Source organism: Artemia sp. Qi Xiang Cuo, chromosome 9 (assembly GCF_049724085.1).
Source record: "Artemia sp. Qi Xiang Cuo chromosome 9, ASM4972408v1, whole genome shotgun sequence".
NCBI classification, from domain to species: domain Eukaryota; kingdom Metazoa; phylum Arthropoda; class Branchiopoda; order Anostraca; family Artemiidae; genus Artemia; species Artemia sp. Qi Xiang Cuo.
In genome coordinates, this window is record NC_142802.1 from 29,554,805 (window position 1) to 29,574,478 (window position 19,674).

Here is a 19,674-nt window from a genome sequence, read left to right on the forward strand (position 1 = left end):
CAAGAAGTAGCACATACCACAGAGATGGTTGTTTATCCTATGAAGGAACATGATTTTGATTTAGTAGGGGAAGTGAGTAACTATGAGATTAAGTTTGTATTCAAGAATTTAAAAGGAGGTTCGGCTGCGGGTGTTGATGGTGTGCCAATAACGTTATTTAAGAATTTTCTTTCAATTTTTATGTCGATAATTGTTTTTCTTTGTAATAAGGTGTTAACTTCAGGACAATGGCCAAGTGATTGGAAGAGATCTTTGCTTATGCCGCTTTTTAAGAGAGGAAACCCCAAGGTGCACAAGAATTATCGCTTAATAGCGCTTGTCCCTGCTTTTAGTAAGGTAATGGAGAAAATATTAGATACCAGGCTTTCTAAATGATTAAATAAAAATAATATAATACATGAAGAACAAGGAGGTTTTAGGACAGGGTACGGGACGGTAGATATAATATTTATTTTAAAGGCATTAATTGATAAATATGGAAAGGGAAAAACTTGTCTTTATGTGGGATTTCTGGGCCTCCACAAGGCCTTCGACAGTGTCGACAGAGAGCTATTGAAGGATGCCCTGTTTTGAATTGGCCTCCCTCATTTGTTTGTGAGGTTGATAGTGAGTATGTATGTTTGTGTGAGTGGAATCGTGTTGGTTGATAACAGGTTTTCTAGGCTTTTTAATATTAGGCTGGGAGTAAAACAGGGCACCACTGTTTCTCCTAAATTGTTTAACATTTTTATAAATGATTTTGTTGATAGAGAATAGATGGGCTCCAAAAGTTAGTCTAGGGACCAATTAACTATCACTTTTATTATTTGCAGATGATATTGCTTTGGTGGATAGTACACTGCAAGATCTGCAGACGCTTCTGAGTCTCATCGAAGGATATTTGTAGACGAAAAAATTAAAGCTGAACGTTGAAAAGAGTCAAGTTGTTATTTTTAAAAAAGGAAAATAAGTGGTGAAGATAATTATGGATTTAAATTTAATAATAAGGAACTGACAGAAAGTAAACGAATAAAATATTTAGGATTTGTTTTATCGGAAAATAGAAGTTTAAAGATTCATGCTGATGAAATAATTAATAGAGGCAAAGTGGCCATGTCTGCAGTTTTTTGAAATCCGACGATAATGGGAATTAAAAACCTAAAAATGCATAAAAGAATATTTAATACAAAAGTTTCACAAGTAATAGAATATGGAGCAGAGATTTAAGACGGAGAAGCGGCACAGAAGTTGGAGTCCCTCCAGCTCCAGTATTATATAAACTGTTTGTATTACATCAGACAACTCATTCACAGATTCTGAAAGGTGATATGGGCCTGTTTTCGTTAAAACCACGTAGGTCTATTTTGATGCTTAGATTTTGGTTGAAGCTCATTAGGTGTAGTGAAGTTAGACTAGTAAGAGCTGCTTATTATCAGATGTTGAGTTATGGTTCGAAAACGTCTTGGCCATCCCAAATTAGGTCACTAGAAAGAGTGGGAATGCCTTACTTATGGAATGACGGTCTTGGTTCCCGTGATCTACCAACAAATTTAGTAAGCCAGGTTCAATTTATCTTAGAGGGTCAAGAAATTCAGTATTGGCAAGGGCTGGTTTTAAATTCTGCTGCATTGAAACATTATAATCAGGTTAAACCTAGTTTTGGAGAGGAAATTTATTTTAAATTTAATTTACCGGCTATGATTTTATGTCGATAGATTCAGCTTAGGACGAATTGCCTTCCAATCCAGAGCAGGCGAATGGTGTTCGATAGGGGGATAGTACATCCTGATGGTCGGTATGTGTGTCCTCTTTGTAGAGATGAGGACGAAGATTTGAACCATTTTCTCCGAAAGTGCCTAGTGCTCTCTGATTTAAGGGAAAATTACCTACATGGGATTGTTTTGCTGCTTCCTTATTTTACAAAGTAGTAATCCAACCACAATATTTCGTATTGGTGCGTACATAGAGAAGGGATTAGAACGAAGGAAAATTTTTTACAATAGAGTTTTTTTTATTATATGGAATTGCATTTATTTTCTTGGTAATCCGCCATGACGTGCGTTCTTCTATGCATCATCTTAATGTGTTTCGGAATATGTTCTCTAATTATTTCTTTATTTTTTATATATGTTTGTGTGTATATGGCCCTTGGGCTTTTGAAATACACGATCTATCTATCTATCTATCTATTTTGGTTCAAATATTGTGTCGTATATTTACATTCCAATATATTTAATGTAGTTAAGATTTCTGGTTATTGTTACGTCTTGTTTATACATTATTATTAGTTTGTGGTGTTGATTTTTTTTTATGTAAAGTAATCTACTAAACCGTGAGATAAACAACAGCAGTCAAACGACTGGTTCGTAAACCGATGTCAAAATCATTAAAAGCATTCTACTTTACTAAGAAAACTTTTTTGCTACAATGTACCACATCAATAGAGAAAGATATCCAACCGAATCTACTTACCCAGAATGTTTTACAGGCGGCATAGTTTGCAAAATACTTCTCACAAATATCTCTATCGTAAGCATTTTCTTTCAAACACTTGTAGGACATATTGCTTTCCTAGAAGTAGAAAAACAGAATTAAATCCTTGTCACAGGGCATTTCAGTGTCGCTGTGTCGCTAGACATACACCAAGGGAAGTTTTTTCTTCTCGAGCGTCGACTTGTACTTTTTTGAGCGGGATTATGCTGAGTTATCCTACGTACATTGGTTTGCTCAATTGGGCAGCCTCTACTAGCCATCTGTGTTTAAATAATCTTTATTTTTGTTAATATGAATAAAATATACGCTTCAACATTATCACAATTAAGGTGACAAATAGATTGAAGACTGAACGAGTAAGAACAATCCTGAACAAGGTGTACTACGTTAATTCAATTTTAATCGTTTAGAATTGCATATAGATGCATATATCATACAAAACTTACGGAGACGCAAACTAAAAAAAAAACTAGGCTTAGACAAAGACGGGCTTTTTTGGACAAGATAGATTGATTTTGATTTTTTTTTCGGGGGGGGGGGGGATTTTCCTTTTTATCAAGAATATTCAGTTGAATTTACGGATAATGGTTGTAGCCGTCCGTCTTTAGAGCTTTGTTTCTTCTTGGACGGCTATTTCTTAAATGATTAAAGGGTGCATTGTTTATTAAATAAAAGTTAATTCAATTCGACGGGAAAGGAGCAAATAGCCCAAACATCAACATATCTACTAGAAAAATTAAATTCTGTGCTTTGGAAACAATTACTACCGTCAGATGAACAAACTAGACCATAGCCATAACAACACAGATGGATTAATCTTTTAAAAAAGAAAGTACCCCAATCTGTTGCTAAAATTGAATAAACAGAAAATTTTAAGATAAATTTGAATTAAACCAACTTTAAGATTATTTTAAGCAAGAGAATGTAACAAGTTTTAATGATTAAATCCCCATGAGCATCCTATCAACTTTTCCTGGAAAGTTTCTCTCAAATTCTCACCCTGGAGTATACCAACGTTCTAGCCTCTCGGAAGGTAGTTACCCTTCCCCAATCTTTACTTTTTACATAAATAAAAGCACTACTACATACCCAAGTATATAGTATCAATCCTGGCAGTCTTCGGTTTACAATAACATAATCAAAAAGGTTAGCTGTCTTGCCATCATGTGAATACCATGTCAACGTAAAGGCCCATTTTACTACCAAATATAGTATTGGTTATAAGTAGATTTTTATACCTACAAAATTGCAGCAGTCTGTAGCTATTACTGTTTTCTTTTCCTACACCAAATTTACCTAGGCTAGGATACCATCTGTCCGTATTTCCACCAACCTAGGCATTAAATACCGTCTATTTCTTTACCTATTTTCCATATTTCTACCTGGGACCCTGTCTATTTCTTCCTGTAGCTGTAAGTAAAATTCAATTGAGTCACTACTATCTCTATCAGACGATTTTACAGGGGCATATACTACTATGACTGATACCCTGCACTTTCAGTCATAAAATGAACAACAAGCATTCTATTATTAATACCAGTAGAAGGCTATCTTATACTCCCACGAGAACACCACCCCTTCGAATCCCGATCCGGACACTTTTTTTTAAAACTCCCACGCGAACACCATATATGGGCATAGAGTCCCTAGGGAGAATGATTATGTAATGTGGTCAATGACCTCTTTTTCCAAGGTCGATTTATTTGATGTTTCTATGTGTAATAGCTCCGGGACGAAGGTTGTACATGCGCATTGAATTCTAACGGGAACAATGTTATTGATCTAGGACTCGAGGGGGAAGTGAATTTCCGATAAATTGATTGTTTAATCCTTCGTGAATGTCATGGATGATCCAGAAATAGTATTTGATATTGTTATTCAAGCCAAATGTTATGACTTTCTCGGAAACAGTTAGATCACGTGTTTCCTTCTCAGCCAATCAGCGAGTCGGATACATCCTCCTTCTCAGCCAATCAGAGACGTGCTTACATATGATTTTCCCCGTTACATAACAATTCACCCTTGAGATTTCGTATATAACGGGTGTGCAATGTGATTCAATTATCAGAAAGTATTTTGACGCTGTGTAAACAACAATGGATAAATTTGATGAACTTGAAGCCTTGGCAACTTCAATTTACCATGTAAGTACATTTTTTATTTTCAAACGAATTTTCCATGGACATCCTTCCCTCTATATTTCCAGCTAAATCCCCCATCCCTCCACCATTGTTTTACAACCCCAAATTCTCGCAAAACGAAATACCATTTCGATAAATTCCTTCCCTCTATATTTCCAGCTAAATCCCCCCCTCCCGCCCCCATTGTTTTACAACCAAATTCTCGAAAAACGAAATACCATTTCAATAAATTCCTTCCCTCTATATGTCCAGCTAAATACCCCCTCCCTCCACCATTGTTTTACACTACCAAATTCTCGCAAAACGAAAAACCATTTCTATCAAGTCCTTCCCTCTATATTTCCAGCTAAATCCCCCCTCCCTCCACCATTGTTTTACAATCTCAAATTCTCTCAAAAAGAAATAGCATTTCTATACATGCCTTCCATTTATATTTCCAGCTCAATCCCCCCTCCCTCCCCCATTGTTTTACCAACCAAAATTCTCGCAACAATAAATACCATTACTATAAATTACTTCCCTCTATATTTCCAGCTAAATCCCCCCCTCCCTCCACCATTGTTTTACAACCAAATTCTCGCAAAACGAAATACCATTTCGATAAATTCCTTCCCTCTATATTTCCAGCTAAATCCCCCCTCCCTCCACCATTGTTTTACAATCCCAAATTCTAGCAAAAAGAAATAACATTTCGATAAATTCCTTCCCTCTATATTTCCAGCTAAACCCCCCCTCCCTCCACCATTGTTTTACAATCTCAACTTCTCGCAAAAAGAAATACCATTTAAATAAATTCCTTCCCTATATATTTCCAGCTAAATCCCCCCTCCCTCCACCATTGTTTTACAATCCCAAATTCTCGCAAAAAGAAATAGCATTTCGATAAATTCCTTCTCTCTATATTTCCAGCTAAATCCCCCCTCCCTCCACCATTGTTTTACAATCCCAAATTCTCGCAAAAAGAAAAAACATTTCGATAAATTCATTCCCTCTATATTTCCAGCTAAATCCCCCTCCCTCCACCATTGTTTTACAATCCCAAATTCTCGCAAAAAGAAATAGCTTTTCGATCAATTCCTTCCCTCTATATTTCAAACTAAATCCCCCACCCCTCCACCATTGTTTTAAAATCTCAAATTCTCGCAAAAAGAAATATCTTTTCTTTAAATTTCTTCCTTCTATATTTCCAGCTAAAAGCAACTATTGACTTCCGTCAATTTTTAATAAAAATGCCGTTCTGGTTTTGACAATACATTTCCGCACAAGCATATAATAAGCTTGTCATCCCCTCTTTCCGGTGTGTTTACAAACGCAGCAGTCAAAGGGTTTCTCCGTCAAAATTAAAACGCTTTGAGGCAATAATTAGAATTGTAGTTTCGTAACCTTGTATTTGTCAGAGAGCCGGTGAAAGAGATTATTTTCAAATTAAGTTTAACAATATATTTAGAACATTATGTGAAAGGGGGAGGGGGCAATACATTGCTTCTAACAGCTTCGTTGTAAGTAAATTATGTGAAGGGGGAGGGCAATACCTTCAATTCTACCGCCATCAATGTAAAATGAAAACAAACAGTGCAGGGCTAGAAAAGTCTTTGGGAGTTGCATGAAGCTAATATTATGTATAAATTGAATAGCATTTTAACCTATGTTTGCAAAATATAGGCCTACAGGTCGATGGGTTAACGATCTAATTTAAAGCCTATAGACTGGAATATTTAAATGGTAAAAATAGAAACAATGATTCCTATCCTATGGCTATAGACTACTGATTGTCTAATAAAACGTTTGATTTCTAAGTCTAATATATTTCTCGCGAAATTTTTACTTTTGTGCTTTCTTAGTGATAAACTAAACAAAATAATGTTTAATAACTTTCTTTCTTTAAAAAGGGGCATATTATTTAGATACTAATTTTTTCTCTTCTTTTTAAGGCCAACTACGAAGAATGCGTGCCCCCTCCTTCCAAGAAAGCGAGGGCCAATAATGCGCCCCCTGCCATGCAATATGATCGCTGGCCTAAACCCCCCAGCTCCACACTGCCTGCCCACGTGCAGCCAGCCAGAAAGTTAAAGAGAGAGTGGGCGAATAGTTTCAATGCCGAAGCCCCACCTACACAAGCTTTTTCAAGGGGCTCAGAAGCTACCCCGGCTGCACAAGTCACAGCTCCTATACAAGAAATTAACGTCACCAGTCCCTTCGCCCTCCAACATGCACTACCTGGACCCGGCCCAGTCGCACAAGAACATAGCGACGCCGCCCCGTCCACCCTCCAACACGCGTTACCTGGACCATCCGGCACCCAAGCTCAGAGGGATTATGCAAATGTAAGTATTTTTTCCTACCTTTCTATTTATTCATTTTTCAGTCCTTTTCAATCCCAATATAAACTTATCTCTGTGAAATATTAAGCCCTCGCCCCCAACCATTGTTTTAAATTTATCTCCCTCGGAGATATCTAAATGTAATTTTTTGCAATGAAACCACTCTTTTCTCTGCTCCCACCCTCCCTCGGAGATATCTAAATGTAATTTTTTGCAAAGAAACCGCTCTTTTCTAATCTTTGCTATCGCTTTCGATATCTCATAAGCGAATATTTTTAGGTAATTTCTATTAATAATCACTGCATTTGAAACTCAAAATGCTATTTTTTCTAATCTTTGATATTTTCTCTGTTGCTATCTCTTCGCTGTTTTCTCATAAGCGAATATTTTTCATGGGTAATTTCAATTAATGCTCACCATTTGAAACTCAAAATCCCCTATTTTTCACAATTGATTATCACAAAGTTTCAAGAGAAGGAACTGAGTGAGATTATTCACATTTATCTATTTGTCACATATGGATCCCCGTAATTTTGTGCAACGTTATTTTAAAATAAATTTCAATCTTACAAAGCCTTGCCAATATTTTAGTGATGGGGAAACATTGTTGAATAAGAATTAACGGTTCTCGAATTTAATTGTACTGTTTCCCAGAGAATACACTTGGAAACAGAGCAGACATGAGATTAAAAATAATCTAGACTCATTTGGAGTAATAGACAACCTGTATAGGAAGTAGGCGAAACGACTTATGCCGCCTAACAATACGGTTTTTTGGACATTATGTAAACGGCCGGGAGCCGCGGAGCCCGGAATGCGCCGTTGGGTCCGGGGAGTGCTGTGGGGGCAAGGTTAGGGAAGCGCCGGGGGAAGCGCCACGGGTCAGGGGCGCGTTGGGGGAAGTGCCACGGGTCAGGGAAGCGCCACGGGCTCGAGAAGCATCGCGGGAAGCGATGTGGGCCCCGAGAAGCGCCACAGGGATGCGCTGTGGCTCCGAAAAGCGCCACGAGTCAGGGAAGCGCCACAGGGGTGCACTGTGGGAAAGTGCCACGAAAAAAAAAAAAATTAACACTTTGAAAATAAGCTATTTTTTTTGAACAAAATCAAATTGCAGCCTTCCATGTAAAGCGGCATTTTAGATTGTATTTATCTTATATTAAATTGGATTTTCTTTCAGTTGAATTAACCAAATGCTACTATGTGCATACTGCTACTACTACTACTACTACTACTAAGCGCTGACTTTGACTTTAAATAATAATTCAAATTTTAAAAGCAGTAGGGATGATTTGAATACTTTGAAAATAAGCTATTTTTTTCGTTTATAGATTACATTGGTCCCATATTCGTTGTCCAGTGAAGAAGAGGAAGAACCAATTCTAACACCGCCACTGGAGTTTCAAGACAATTCATTATGAGACGATAGCATTGAAGTACCTTTTAATATTGATGAGTTTTTTGCTGAATTTTTTAAAGTAGATAGTAGCACAGTTGAGCTGGTAGACTTGAGCCCGAATACTTTACAAATTTTAAATGATTTTACAGGGAACCCTCCAGCCTCCGATACCCCACTTCAAACAACTGAAGTGGAGCATTCGCCAGATATTGTTGAACAGGTGGGGGGAGGGTGTAATATACAAGCGGGAGCGGAGGATACAACTCTCCCAGACTTTCAGCTGTCCAACAGAATTTTAAATAATATAGTTGTTTTCATTGCAATTTTTGGGGATCCCTTTAATTCACTAATGGCGGGGAATTTTGTCTATGACCCTATAGAAATTGTGCATGCATATGTAGAAAAAATTTGTGCACTACTGGAGAACCAGATTCAGTTGTGGGGAGGTACGGATTCAATTAAGGTTTCCATTGTTTTAAAAGTTTTTTATTTGAATGAGGGAAAAAGCGAGGTTTATTATCATTATATACATTCCGAGATGCGTTTGGTTTATTCAAATTTAGAAAATTTTGAGGGTGCTTTCATAGATTGGGTGGATCAAATTATAACGCATCTCGAGAACTTTAATGAAAATGGAAGTGGCTCATTAGTTTTATTTATTGAAAATTTAAGCGTTAATATTTGTAAAATTAAGAAATATTTTATTTTAAGAGGGGGGGGCAGGGTCTGAGGGGACAGTAGTTTTAAATTATAATCCAGATCTAGTAGGTTGTCGTGGTGTCCAGAAGATCTGTTTTGAAACAGATCATATGTGTTTCCGATATGCTTTCCTCATATCCGCCTTTCAGCCTCTAGCAGATGACGCTACGAAGACGAATTTAGACATTTGGGCCGTATATGGGAAGGATGGGTCCCATTTCCCCATTGTAGAGTTTTCTTGCTTAGAAGGGGAATACCCAGTAACGCTAAGATCCATTGACATGTTTGAAAGGGCTAATGCCCATTTAAATATTGGCGTTACTGTGGTCCAGTATGAAACAGAATTTGAAGATGGAGCTCGTTTAAAAAAGAAGGGGGTGGTTTTCCCCGTAAGGGGTCCCTCGGTTGATTTGGTTAAACACTGGGTTTGGTTGCTATACACACCACCTAGTCAACCGAACACAATCGGTCATTTTAACCCTAGCAGTGAAATGAGTAGAGGTCTGCGGGGGGGTAAGCAGAAGAGGGAATGTTTCTATTGTCCAACATGTCTCTCCAGATTTTGGAGTCAATTAAAGTTACAAAATCACATGAGGTATTGTAGCCGGCACGGCTACCAGACATTGGAAACGGTTTCAGGGGATGGGGCCATTCTACGCTTCAAAAATTTTCAAAACACCCTCCTCCAGTGCAACAAAATATCTTTGGATTGTGAACCTAAACTGGGGGAAATGAACGACACAAAATTTCCAAACCGGTCCAAAGAACATCTGGCTATTGCAGTGTCCTACGCCCATGCGCAAAGAGATAATTCTAACACCCTGCGGTTGTTAGAAATAATTGAAACATTGGATGAGGGGGAGTGCATGGACAAGGCACTGACTAAACTAATTGGCACGGCTAATGGCGCTATTTCTCGTTTGAGAAATACCCATTATCCAATGGTGTTGTCTGCAGAGGATCGTATCGCGATTAAAAATCAAAAAATATGTTGGGTTTGTAAGGGGGAGTTTGCAGAGGTGGATACGGGGACTAAAGGGAAACGTGGGGGGAGGGGGGAACCGCAGAGCTCAGGACCATGGGGGGCAGGAAATTGCCGGGGGGGGTAGTAATTTGAGAGGGGGTGCGCATCAATCGTGTAATTTAAACGTTAGCCACCAGTTTTGTATCCCTGTTTTTATTCATAACTCCAATTATGATTTAAAATTTATTTTACAAGCACTGGCACGTATGCATCGGGGGGGAGGGGGAGTAGATAGTCCATGGGTAAATAATTCATTTATCTACAGCATCATTCCCAAGTCAGCCGAGAAGTTATTGCTTCTCGAACTGATATGGTAGGCAGTGAATAATGGACATACGTGCTGGAATAAAATCAGGTATTTAGATTCTTTTAGTTTTTTCCCCAAGGCATTGAGTCAATTGATTCAAGTGCAAAAAAGCGACAATTTTGATAGCTTTCCCTTGCTTAAACAGCACTTTCCAGACAGTGAAATGTATGACCTGTTGACCTGCAAAGGTATATATGCATACGATTATTACTGTTCTGGCGCTCGCTTAAGTGAGGAGAAACTACCTCCAATTGAAGCTTTTTACAATTCACTGACCAACAGTGAATGCACAGCCGAGGAGTACGAGTTTGCCAAGAAGGTGTGGTCCAAGGGGGATTGTAAAAATGGGTGGGATTATTGTAGACTGTACTTGGCCAGTGATGTTCTAACTCTGTTAGATATAGTCTGTAAGAACACAGACCAGATCTATTCAGAGTTCGGTTTAGATATAGGTTATTATTTTTCCACGCCCCAGTTAGTGATGGATTTAATTTTAAAAATTAGCAGGGAGGAAATAGGCCTAATCACTGACATAGATCAGCACCTGTTTGTAGAGCGTTCAATGAGGGGAGGGTATGTTTTTCATGGGGACCGCGTCTTGTCAACTGATCCGAGCGGACAAAGGACTGGTGCAAAGTCAAATGCAGTGATCTTGGACATGAACTCATTGTACCCCTCGGCAATGTCTCACTACTCTTTGCCGTGTGGGAACTATCAATGGCTTGAGAATCCTTGTGAGTTCCCCGACATTACCGTCGTCGAGGACAATGGGCCACAAGGTTGGTTCTTTGAAGTTGATGGTCACATTCCGCTGGCACTTCACGATTCCGTCAAAGAATTTGGCTGTCCCTGCATCACGTGACTGATGACCTGGGGCTCGCTAAGCCCCTACACTAGTTCAGTGTGTGAGGATATGAGGATGCATTGGACCCCCTCCACACAGACACTGATAGATGATTAGCACAGTAAAGAAAATCTCGTTGTTCATCATGTGCTTTTGCACTGTATGGTGAGCAATGGTTTCAAGATCACTAAAATACACAGGGTCCTGCAGTTCAATCAGCGACCCTACTTGAAAACGTTTATCGACACCTTTGTCGATAAACGCTCTAAGGCAAATTCAAAGGTGGTGAAGGAAATGTATAAGCTCATTCTAAATTCAGCGTTTGGCAAAATGTGTGAAAGCGTACGTAATAGATCTCGCTGTGACGTCGTGACTGACCCTCTAGAGTGTGCACGAATTATTGCCGACCCCAATTTTACATCGTTCACGCGCATAGAGGCCGGCATGGCTCTTCTACACAGGCGAAAGCGAAATGTGGTACTGAACAAGAATATTGTAGGCGGCAGTTCAGTACTAGAAATTTCAAAAAAGCTCATGTTTTCGTTCTTTTACAATGTGTGCAAGGTGCAGTGGCCACAGGAGGGGGAGGTTCAAGTTTACTATGGTGATACAGATTCTCTGCTGTTAAAGGTAAATGGGCCTGAATTGGATTAATTGGGTGATTTGCAAAAGGGGGGACACATCAGCTCGCGAATGGATTTCACCAACTGGAATCCATCCCTCTACCCTTAGTTGGTGAAAAGTCAATCCTCCAACCAACTATTAATGTTAAAATCAGAGACGGGGAGTGATTTGATATCACGGTGGGTGTTCCCAGGTAGCAAAGTCTAGTGCGTTGAAACTCAGAGTGGGGAAGAAAAGAAAGCGTGTAAAGGGGTGCATACACATTTTGTAAAGAGAAATTTCAACATGAGCGTGTATAGAGACTGTGTAGAACGTAGCCTAGTGCCAAGAGCACAAGTGCTTGCAATTCGCTCTCTACAGTATAGAAATTATACTGTGAGAGTGGAAAAGAATGCAATGTCGTGTATATCCGACAAGGTCTATGTGCTCGAGAATGGTGTGAGTGTTCTACCCCACGGCCACTATAGTATTTCATACCGAGTTGAATGCATTGACTATCGCAATCAACTTGGTCTGGATAAATTAACCTAATCTGACTAACCACCTTAACTCAACCTCATCTAGCCCAAGCACTAACCACCGCTAACCCAACCTCAACTAACCCATAGCAGTGACGACAACTATTGTTTTTCCACCGCCGCTCGCGGGGGGGGGGGGTCCCTTCCCGCGGCCGCCCAGGGTGGGGGGGTCCCGCCCGTGGCCTGCCGGCCTTCGGCCCCGCGGCCCCTGGGGGGGGGGGGGTGGGGGGACACCACCTTTAAATTCATAATGTTCAACTGTGCTATTGTTCCAAGTGTGTGTATTTTCTGTTGTACAAAAAGTGTCAGGTATAGAAAAGTGTTGTACAAAAAGTGTTTTTTATTGTATAGAAAAGTATTGTACAAAAAGTGTTTAAAGACAAAAAGTGCTGCTGATGGACAAAAAGTGTTTATTTATAAAGTGTTATCGTTGTTCATGTTGAACAAGTTTTCATTTTGACCACCATGAAATTTTGTTATTGTGTTATTATTTTTATCGTTGTTCATGTTGACTGCAAATATTTTCATGCAGTGCCGAAATAAATGCTGCCATGAAATATTGTTTTTGTTGTTCTTGAATAGATAGATCCATGGGAAAAATTATTGTTACTTATTCATTGAGCACATATGATTTAGAGTTAGTTGCATTCCGACTGTTGTCAGCAGCAGCATGCATCAATTTAAAACACCCTTCAGATCATGTCTGTGTGGTCCGTCAATGTCGGGGAAAACAACACTTTTAGCTAGAATAATTCAAAATTGCGATAAAATGCTTTTGGAAAATCCTAAAAAAATCTACTATTGCTATAGTATTTGGCAGGAGTCCTATGATAAAATAAAAGCTATTGACACATCCATACCAAAACAATTCATATGGGGACTTGATGTTTTCAATAGTATTGAATCGAACTCGTGGTTGATTATTGATGATTCGGCTGAATCCATTGAACAGTTCTCACAGGAAATGCTACAATTGTTCACCGTTCGCTCCCATCATGAACACATTTCCGTTACTCTGGTTCTACACAATCTGTTTCATCAGAGCAAATGTATGCGAACCCTTGCTTTGAATTGCACCGTCTATATTATCTCTCGAGTCGTGCGTGATTCTATCTCGCACCTAAATCTCAATAATCAGATATAACCACGCGCCTCTAAAATTATGGTGTACGCGTACACACAGGCGACGAGCATGCCCAAAGGTTACATTTTTCTTGATATTAATAAGATCTCGCCCGAGGATCTACGTGTAGTCACCGACATTTTCAACAATGAAATTACATTATATCCTCCGGTGAACAGTAGAAAAGGCTATTAGTCGACATTATGACACTGAAGAAACTAAACTAACAACGTCATCTTTTTACAGTTCTAATCACTTAAAAAACATTGCTTAGGAAGGCTATACTCAAACATGGGGTTGACAATGATTTCATTAATCTAATATCTGAACTAAGTTTAAATTTAACTGAGGGCAATTTTAAACTGCCAGAAGTTTTTAGAAAACACAAAAGCCAACATCGTACCACTTTCGGTGCCTGGGCTTTAAAAAAAAAGGTAAAAAATATTTAAAGAAAACGACTCCCTCACGAAGGTGGTAGCTTTTTCACACTTTTACTGCCAATAATTGCAGGACTTGTAAACAGTTTTCTCTAGAGAATGACAAAACCCTATAAATTGACACCATTTGAACTTGTACTCTCGCCCGTCAAACATTGTGAGGATAACCTAAGACTATTCATTAATTACGTATATAGCTAAGATGACAAAAACAAATGTTACTCCAAGAGGAGCTACAACTCTCGGAAAAGCATACACATGCTCGTGAGCGACATGCCATCGTTACCGACCCCCTTCCACTGGGCCTATCGCCTCAGGAGTGTGTAGCATCATCACTGGAGACAAACATGAATTAGATTGTTATAACCATTAGAAACCTTCTGCCTCTCACCTATCGAGAACAGAGTAAAAGAATATTATCTTATCTCATGTTGGAAACTGGCGATCAAGTTCAAGTCGATAGCACAGGGAAAGGAATTATAATTCAAGGAAAAAGTTATAATCTCGTTGATTTAATTTGTGATATGGTGACAAATAGTAAATGAATTATATAATTTTAAAATAATATATACTACTTTCTGTATTCATAAATATTCCACAGCATTATTATTTGCAATTGTAAAATTATAAGTAAATTAAACGAAAATCAAATAACACCATTTAAAAAAGAAGAAGAAACAGACGCTACTAGCAGCACCAATAATTTTACAACACCTGTGGCTGATAGTCAAAAGCAAAGACAACTTGATTCGCCCGCCAGTGTGCAAAAAGGGAGTGGACATTACACTAAGTGTTTACACTCAAAGTGGTTGAAGTTTTGAAAGGTGTATATGAAAATATTGGCGAGGTGGGAAGTTTAAGTTCCCCTAAAACGCTTTCCAAAGCTGTGTCCGACACCACCACATTGAAAAATGTAAAAGAGTATCTAGAAAATGAACCAAGTTACACACTGCATCGAAATCACAGGCTTCGCAGTAACCGAGATCGGCAAACTACAGCCTTTGTCCCCCTGCATATAATGCAAATGGATCTTTTATCCCTAGACGCACTTCAACAGCGCCACAATGTACCCTCAAAATATATTCTGGTGGCACTCAGTATCTTCCGTCACCCCGCATATGCCATTCCACTACAGTCAAAGAGAGGTGTTGAAGTTGCTCGGGCCATTGAAAGTATTCTAGAGCAGGATTCATATAGAAAAATTCAATCGGATCGTGGCAGTGAATTTGTTAATCCCCATGTGCAAAAGGTTCTTTTGAAATATAATACAACACTTTATCATAGTCACAGTCCGATAAAGGCTGCATTGGCTGAACTATTAATAAGAACTATTCGTATATTAATTTCAAGATATTGCGCATTTAAAAATAAACCGGATTTTATTCATGATTTTTATAAAATATTGTTTATTTATAATCAACGACCCCATTGATCTCTGTCTAACTCTACACCAACGGATGTTCACTACAATGAAAATAAATTTGATGCTTTTCTAAAGCAATACTCCAAGGGTGAACAAGAGAAAAAGAAGAAGAAATTCAATGTTGGTGATACTGTTAGAATTAATAGAACCACCAATATTTTTGAAAAGGGGAATTATTTATGGAGCACTGAACTTTTTAAAGTGTCTAAAATCCTGTACACCATACCCATAACTTATCGACTGCAAGACACCAAGGATGATGAGATTTTCGGCGTTTTTTATGAATATGAACTGCAAAAAGTTAGAAACACTAGTGAAATTTATCAAATTGAAAAGATATTAAAGAGTCGTACACGCCATGGTAAGAAACAGTTGATTGTTTCCTGGCTAGGATACAACTCGTATTTTGATTCTTGGGTCAGTGCTGAATACATTAAAAATACCCAATGATTTCTATTTGACTTTCATTTCCAATGTTTCGGATCCACTCTAAAGTGATCTGAATAGAACAAGTTATTTTTGGTCAAAACTCTCTCCCACCATCAATTTTGATGAAAAGTAGGAAGTGGCTCTTGTCGACTGTATTCTCAATAATACCTATGACATCCTGAGAAAGGATCGTAAATATGAAATAAAAATTAGACCCTATGATTGGCCCCCACCACCAAGTGATCAAGAACAAATTCAAAAAATCAATTGGTTGGATTATCCATATATTGAATTACCCTACGAGGAACGCACCTGTATGAATGATTTATGTCGTTCTATTAATAAAAGAATTTCCGCTCGTAAAAAGGGGCTTTTCATTTCAACTATTCAAAGGAGGAGGGCAAGATCTACATTAATTCACCTATTGCCAGTGAAAAGGTTATTCTCAATGATAATCTAAAGGATGTTCTTGGCTTTAAGCTCAATATAATCAACGGTAGAAGTGCGGGAAACACTAATTTCATTTTTGGTGACTACCTGCCTGCCTTCTCCACAGACACTTGTATATTTCTCTATGCCTCATTTATGGAAACATCTCGGGTTGGTAATTCAAATGTCCCCCTCCTACGAGTTCTTGAACGAAAAACCAATCAAGAACATATTCACCACTACAATCTAAAGCATCTTCAGTATATTCCCGTTAAAACTTCCTATTTGGAACTCTGTCAGTTAACACTAAGAACCAAATTGGGTGATCAAATAGCACTTTCAAAAGGGTTGGCTGTGATTACATGCCATTTTCGACCCATCATTCAACAACAAGATGTCTAATAAAAAAGTGGTATTCACTTGCCCTGATATTGACTGCTATGTTAATACTCTTGGTCCCAGACAACAGGGCAATGGAATGGACTACTACAAAGGTCGCTCGTCAATGTCTGGCTACGGTCTTGGCAGTTGGTTTGCTAAGCTGTTTCGCTCTTCGCTACCCCTGGCTAGAAAATATCTTGTACCGGCTGCGACAGATTTTGCATCCTCTACACTATACGATTGGGGCTCTGGCAAGGATTTTAAAAAAAAGTGCTTCGGAAAATTTTAGGTCCAGTGCGCGAACCCTTAGTGAGAGATTAAAACAGAATGGTAAAGGTTTAAAAAGGTCAAGAAACAATACATCACTCATCAGTCTCTACTCAGGTCGGAAACGTAAGACATCCCTATTTTCAAAGAAAAGAAGGAAAAAGCCAACACGTAGTGTAACCAGAAGCCCCAGAAAGAAATTTGCTAGATCGAAACTAGATTTCTTCTCCTAAAATGTCCTACCTACCGCACAAGGATTCTCAACCTTCAATCACCGCCTCATTGAATCTATTCAATGCCGAAAATGTTGATGTGAGTGTCAAGCATGGATACTATGAACAATTTTATCCACAACAACCCCTCTCCGATAATATCCACTTTCAAATTTATTCCAATGAAGACTACTTTATGGACTTGTCTTCAACATTTATAGATTTGCAAATGAAAGTCCAGAAATCCGATAATACAATGCCAATTCGGGCCGATGGGATATCCTATGAAAATTGTATATTACATAATTTATTCCGCCAAATTAGTGTCTACATCAATGGCACATTGGTGAGCACTAGCAATGATTTATCAAATTATACAAGCTATATACAATTCATGCTGATGACACCCAAGTCATACAAGGAATTGAGAGGCGCCTCCAATGGATATGAATATATTACTAATACTGATAGTACAGATGCACTTAAAAATACTACAACTAGTGAATTACATTTAGTCGGAAAAATATATCATGAAATATTTAATATACCCCAATGGCTGCCGCCCAATGTTAAAGTGGATATAAGACTAACGCTTGCACCCTCCAATTCCATATTGAGAAAAGAACTTGCTGGCAATCCTGATGTAAGTCTCTCCCTCACCTCGGCAATACTTCATGTACGTAAACAACAGGTTATGAGTTCTGTTGCTTTGGCCGTGGAAAAACTGAGAGCCAATGGTAATAACATTAAACTACTTGTTCCTCATACAATCACCAATCAGCGTCATATTGCAATGGGCTCACGCACCTTCACCGATTCATCCTTTATCAATGGTGAAATCCCCTCGAAATTGGCGTTGGTATTTGTAAAAAATGGCAGTGCAATAGGATCTTGAACTGAATGCCCACATAAATTCGAGATGTTTGGACTTTCATCTCTTGTGTGCAAAGTAAACGGCATCCCACTCTACAATCTATCTTTTGATAAATCCTATAGAACATTGTACGAGTTGACCATACAAACCCTAGATCATGAATCTCAACTATTTGAAAATGGTATAACCGAAGATATGTTTGCTAAAACACATGGTGTCATTGTATTGGATTTGTCGGGTACACAGGATATGAGTATAGTACGTACGGGGACTCTGCGTTTAGAGTGTACATTTGTCGACCCATTGGCTGAGAGTAGTGCCCTAATCTCACTAAATCAATATGAAACCTATTGGGAAATCACTCCCGAAGGCAGTGTTCTACTAGACTTGGCGCCATGAACACCAGTCAAATAATCAATGTATTTAATAAGGATCCATACATGTCCCAGTACAAATCCTACTGTCTGCCCTCGGACTTTCTTGGAAAAATTCAATGTTTCAACAATGCCTTGATTATTGTTAAGAGCAGTTCGTCGACTGTTCTAACGGGTCATTGGCGATGCATCTTTCAAACAATAAAAATGATTGAATTATTTGATTCTCATGGTCTAGCATACACATTGTACCTCCAAAATCTCAGCAACTATCTCGAGATTAGTGGAGGCTTTATTGTTCTAAATTGAAAGAGGATGCAGGATCTATTGACTAAAAGCTGCGGCTTCCCTGCGCTATTATCTTTTGTACTACAATACCGTGTCTATACTTACAAGAAGTTTCTCCACATGTATGGTGTCACTCTCTATCTGAATTACTTTGTAGTGGAAAATATCCTCTCAGACTTATACAGTATTGATTTTAGTGCCCTAAGACTAAAGTTCTTAAAAAATGTTTTTAAATTTGTTTATTAATAAATGCATCTATATATACAACAATGTCTTTCAATCTTCACTTTATATTTCTTCTTCAATGTTTAGGAAACTATAGCAAACAACTAATGATGGTAAATCATTTGGATTCACTGTATATATATCTTGATTGACTGTAAAGTCAGGGTCACATTTTCTACAGTACAATGTAACTTCACTCTTGTCATATCTCCTTGTATAGTCAATGATACTATTTGCATTCATATTATGAAATTCAAGAGTTTCAATCTGTCTATTTGAAGCAATATCACATATAGTATTTTCAAGTGGTGAATCACATTCCGTCACAGCCAAATAAAAATCACTTGGTTTATAGTCATAGTAGGTGGTGTCATCACAACAATGACGTAGAAACCAAATTGTCTTGTTACCCCAACAGTTGAATCGTAGACCAGATTCCTCTTCCCAGAATAATTTAAATCCACGACGATACCAATCTCGTAGAAATAAACTAAAATCACGTTTGGGATTCTTTCCAATCATAGTGGGGTAAGTTTTCTCACACTGATCACATTTATCATTGTGACAATTGGAGCATAGGTGCCCGCTAGGGTGAGAGTTACACACCTCTTCAAGGCATGAATTATATCCTTTAATTTGTACTGCATAGCCTCTATGTAATTTACAAGGATTACATAATTTACACTTTTCACTATAGTCATCAATAATTGTACAATTCTCACATTGATTCCAACTGCCAAGAGTGTACATGCACAATAGACATATATAGAACATTTTTCGGTTTCCGATGTCAACTCACTCACAGCTAAAACGAAACTGATCCTCTTCGTTCGATAAATTCAACGAGATGGAAATGGGGGAGAGAG

General features: G+C 38.3%; 1 protein-coding gene across 1 annotated transcript in view; it reads right to left on the reverse strand.

The window, feature by feature from the left end:
• The window catches only part of LOC148948541 (coiled-coil-helix-coiled-coil-helix domain-containing protein 7), a 69,875-nt gene that overhangs the window by 41,555 nt on the left and 8,646 nt on the right, over positions 1 to 19,674 (reverse strand). The window contains exon 2 of the mRNA XM_089093977.1: positions 2,452 to 2,550. Within this exon, the coding sequence (XP_088950103.1) occupies positions 2,452 to 2,550 (99 nt within the window). The remainder of the gene's footprint in view (positions 1 to 2,451; positions 2,551 to 19,674) is intronic.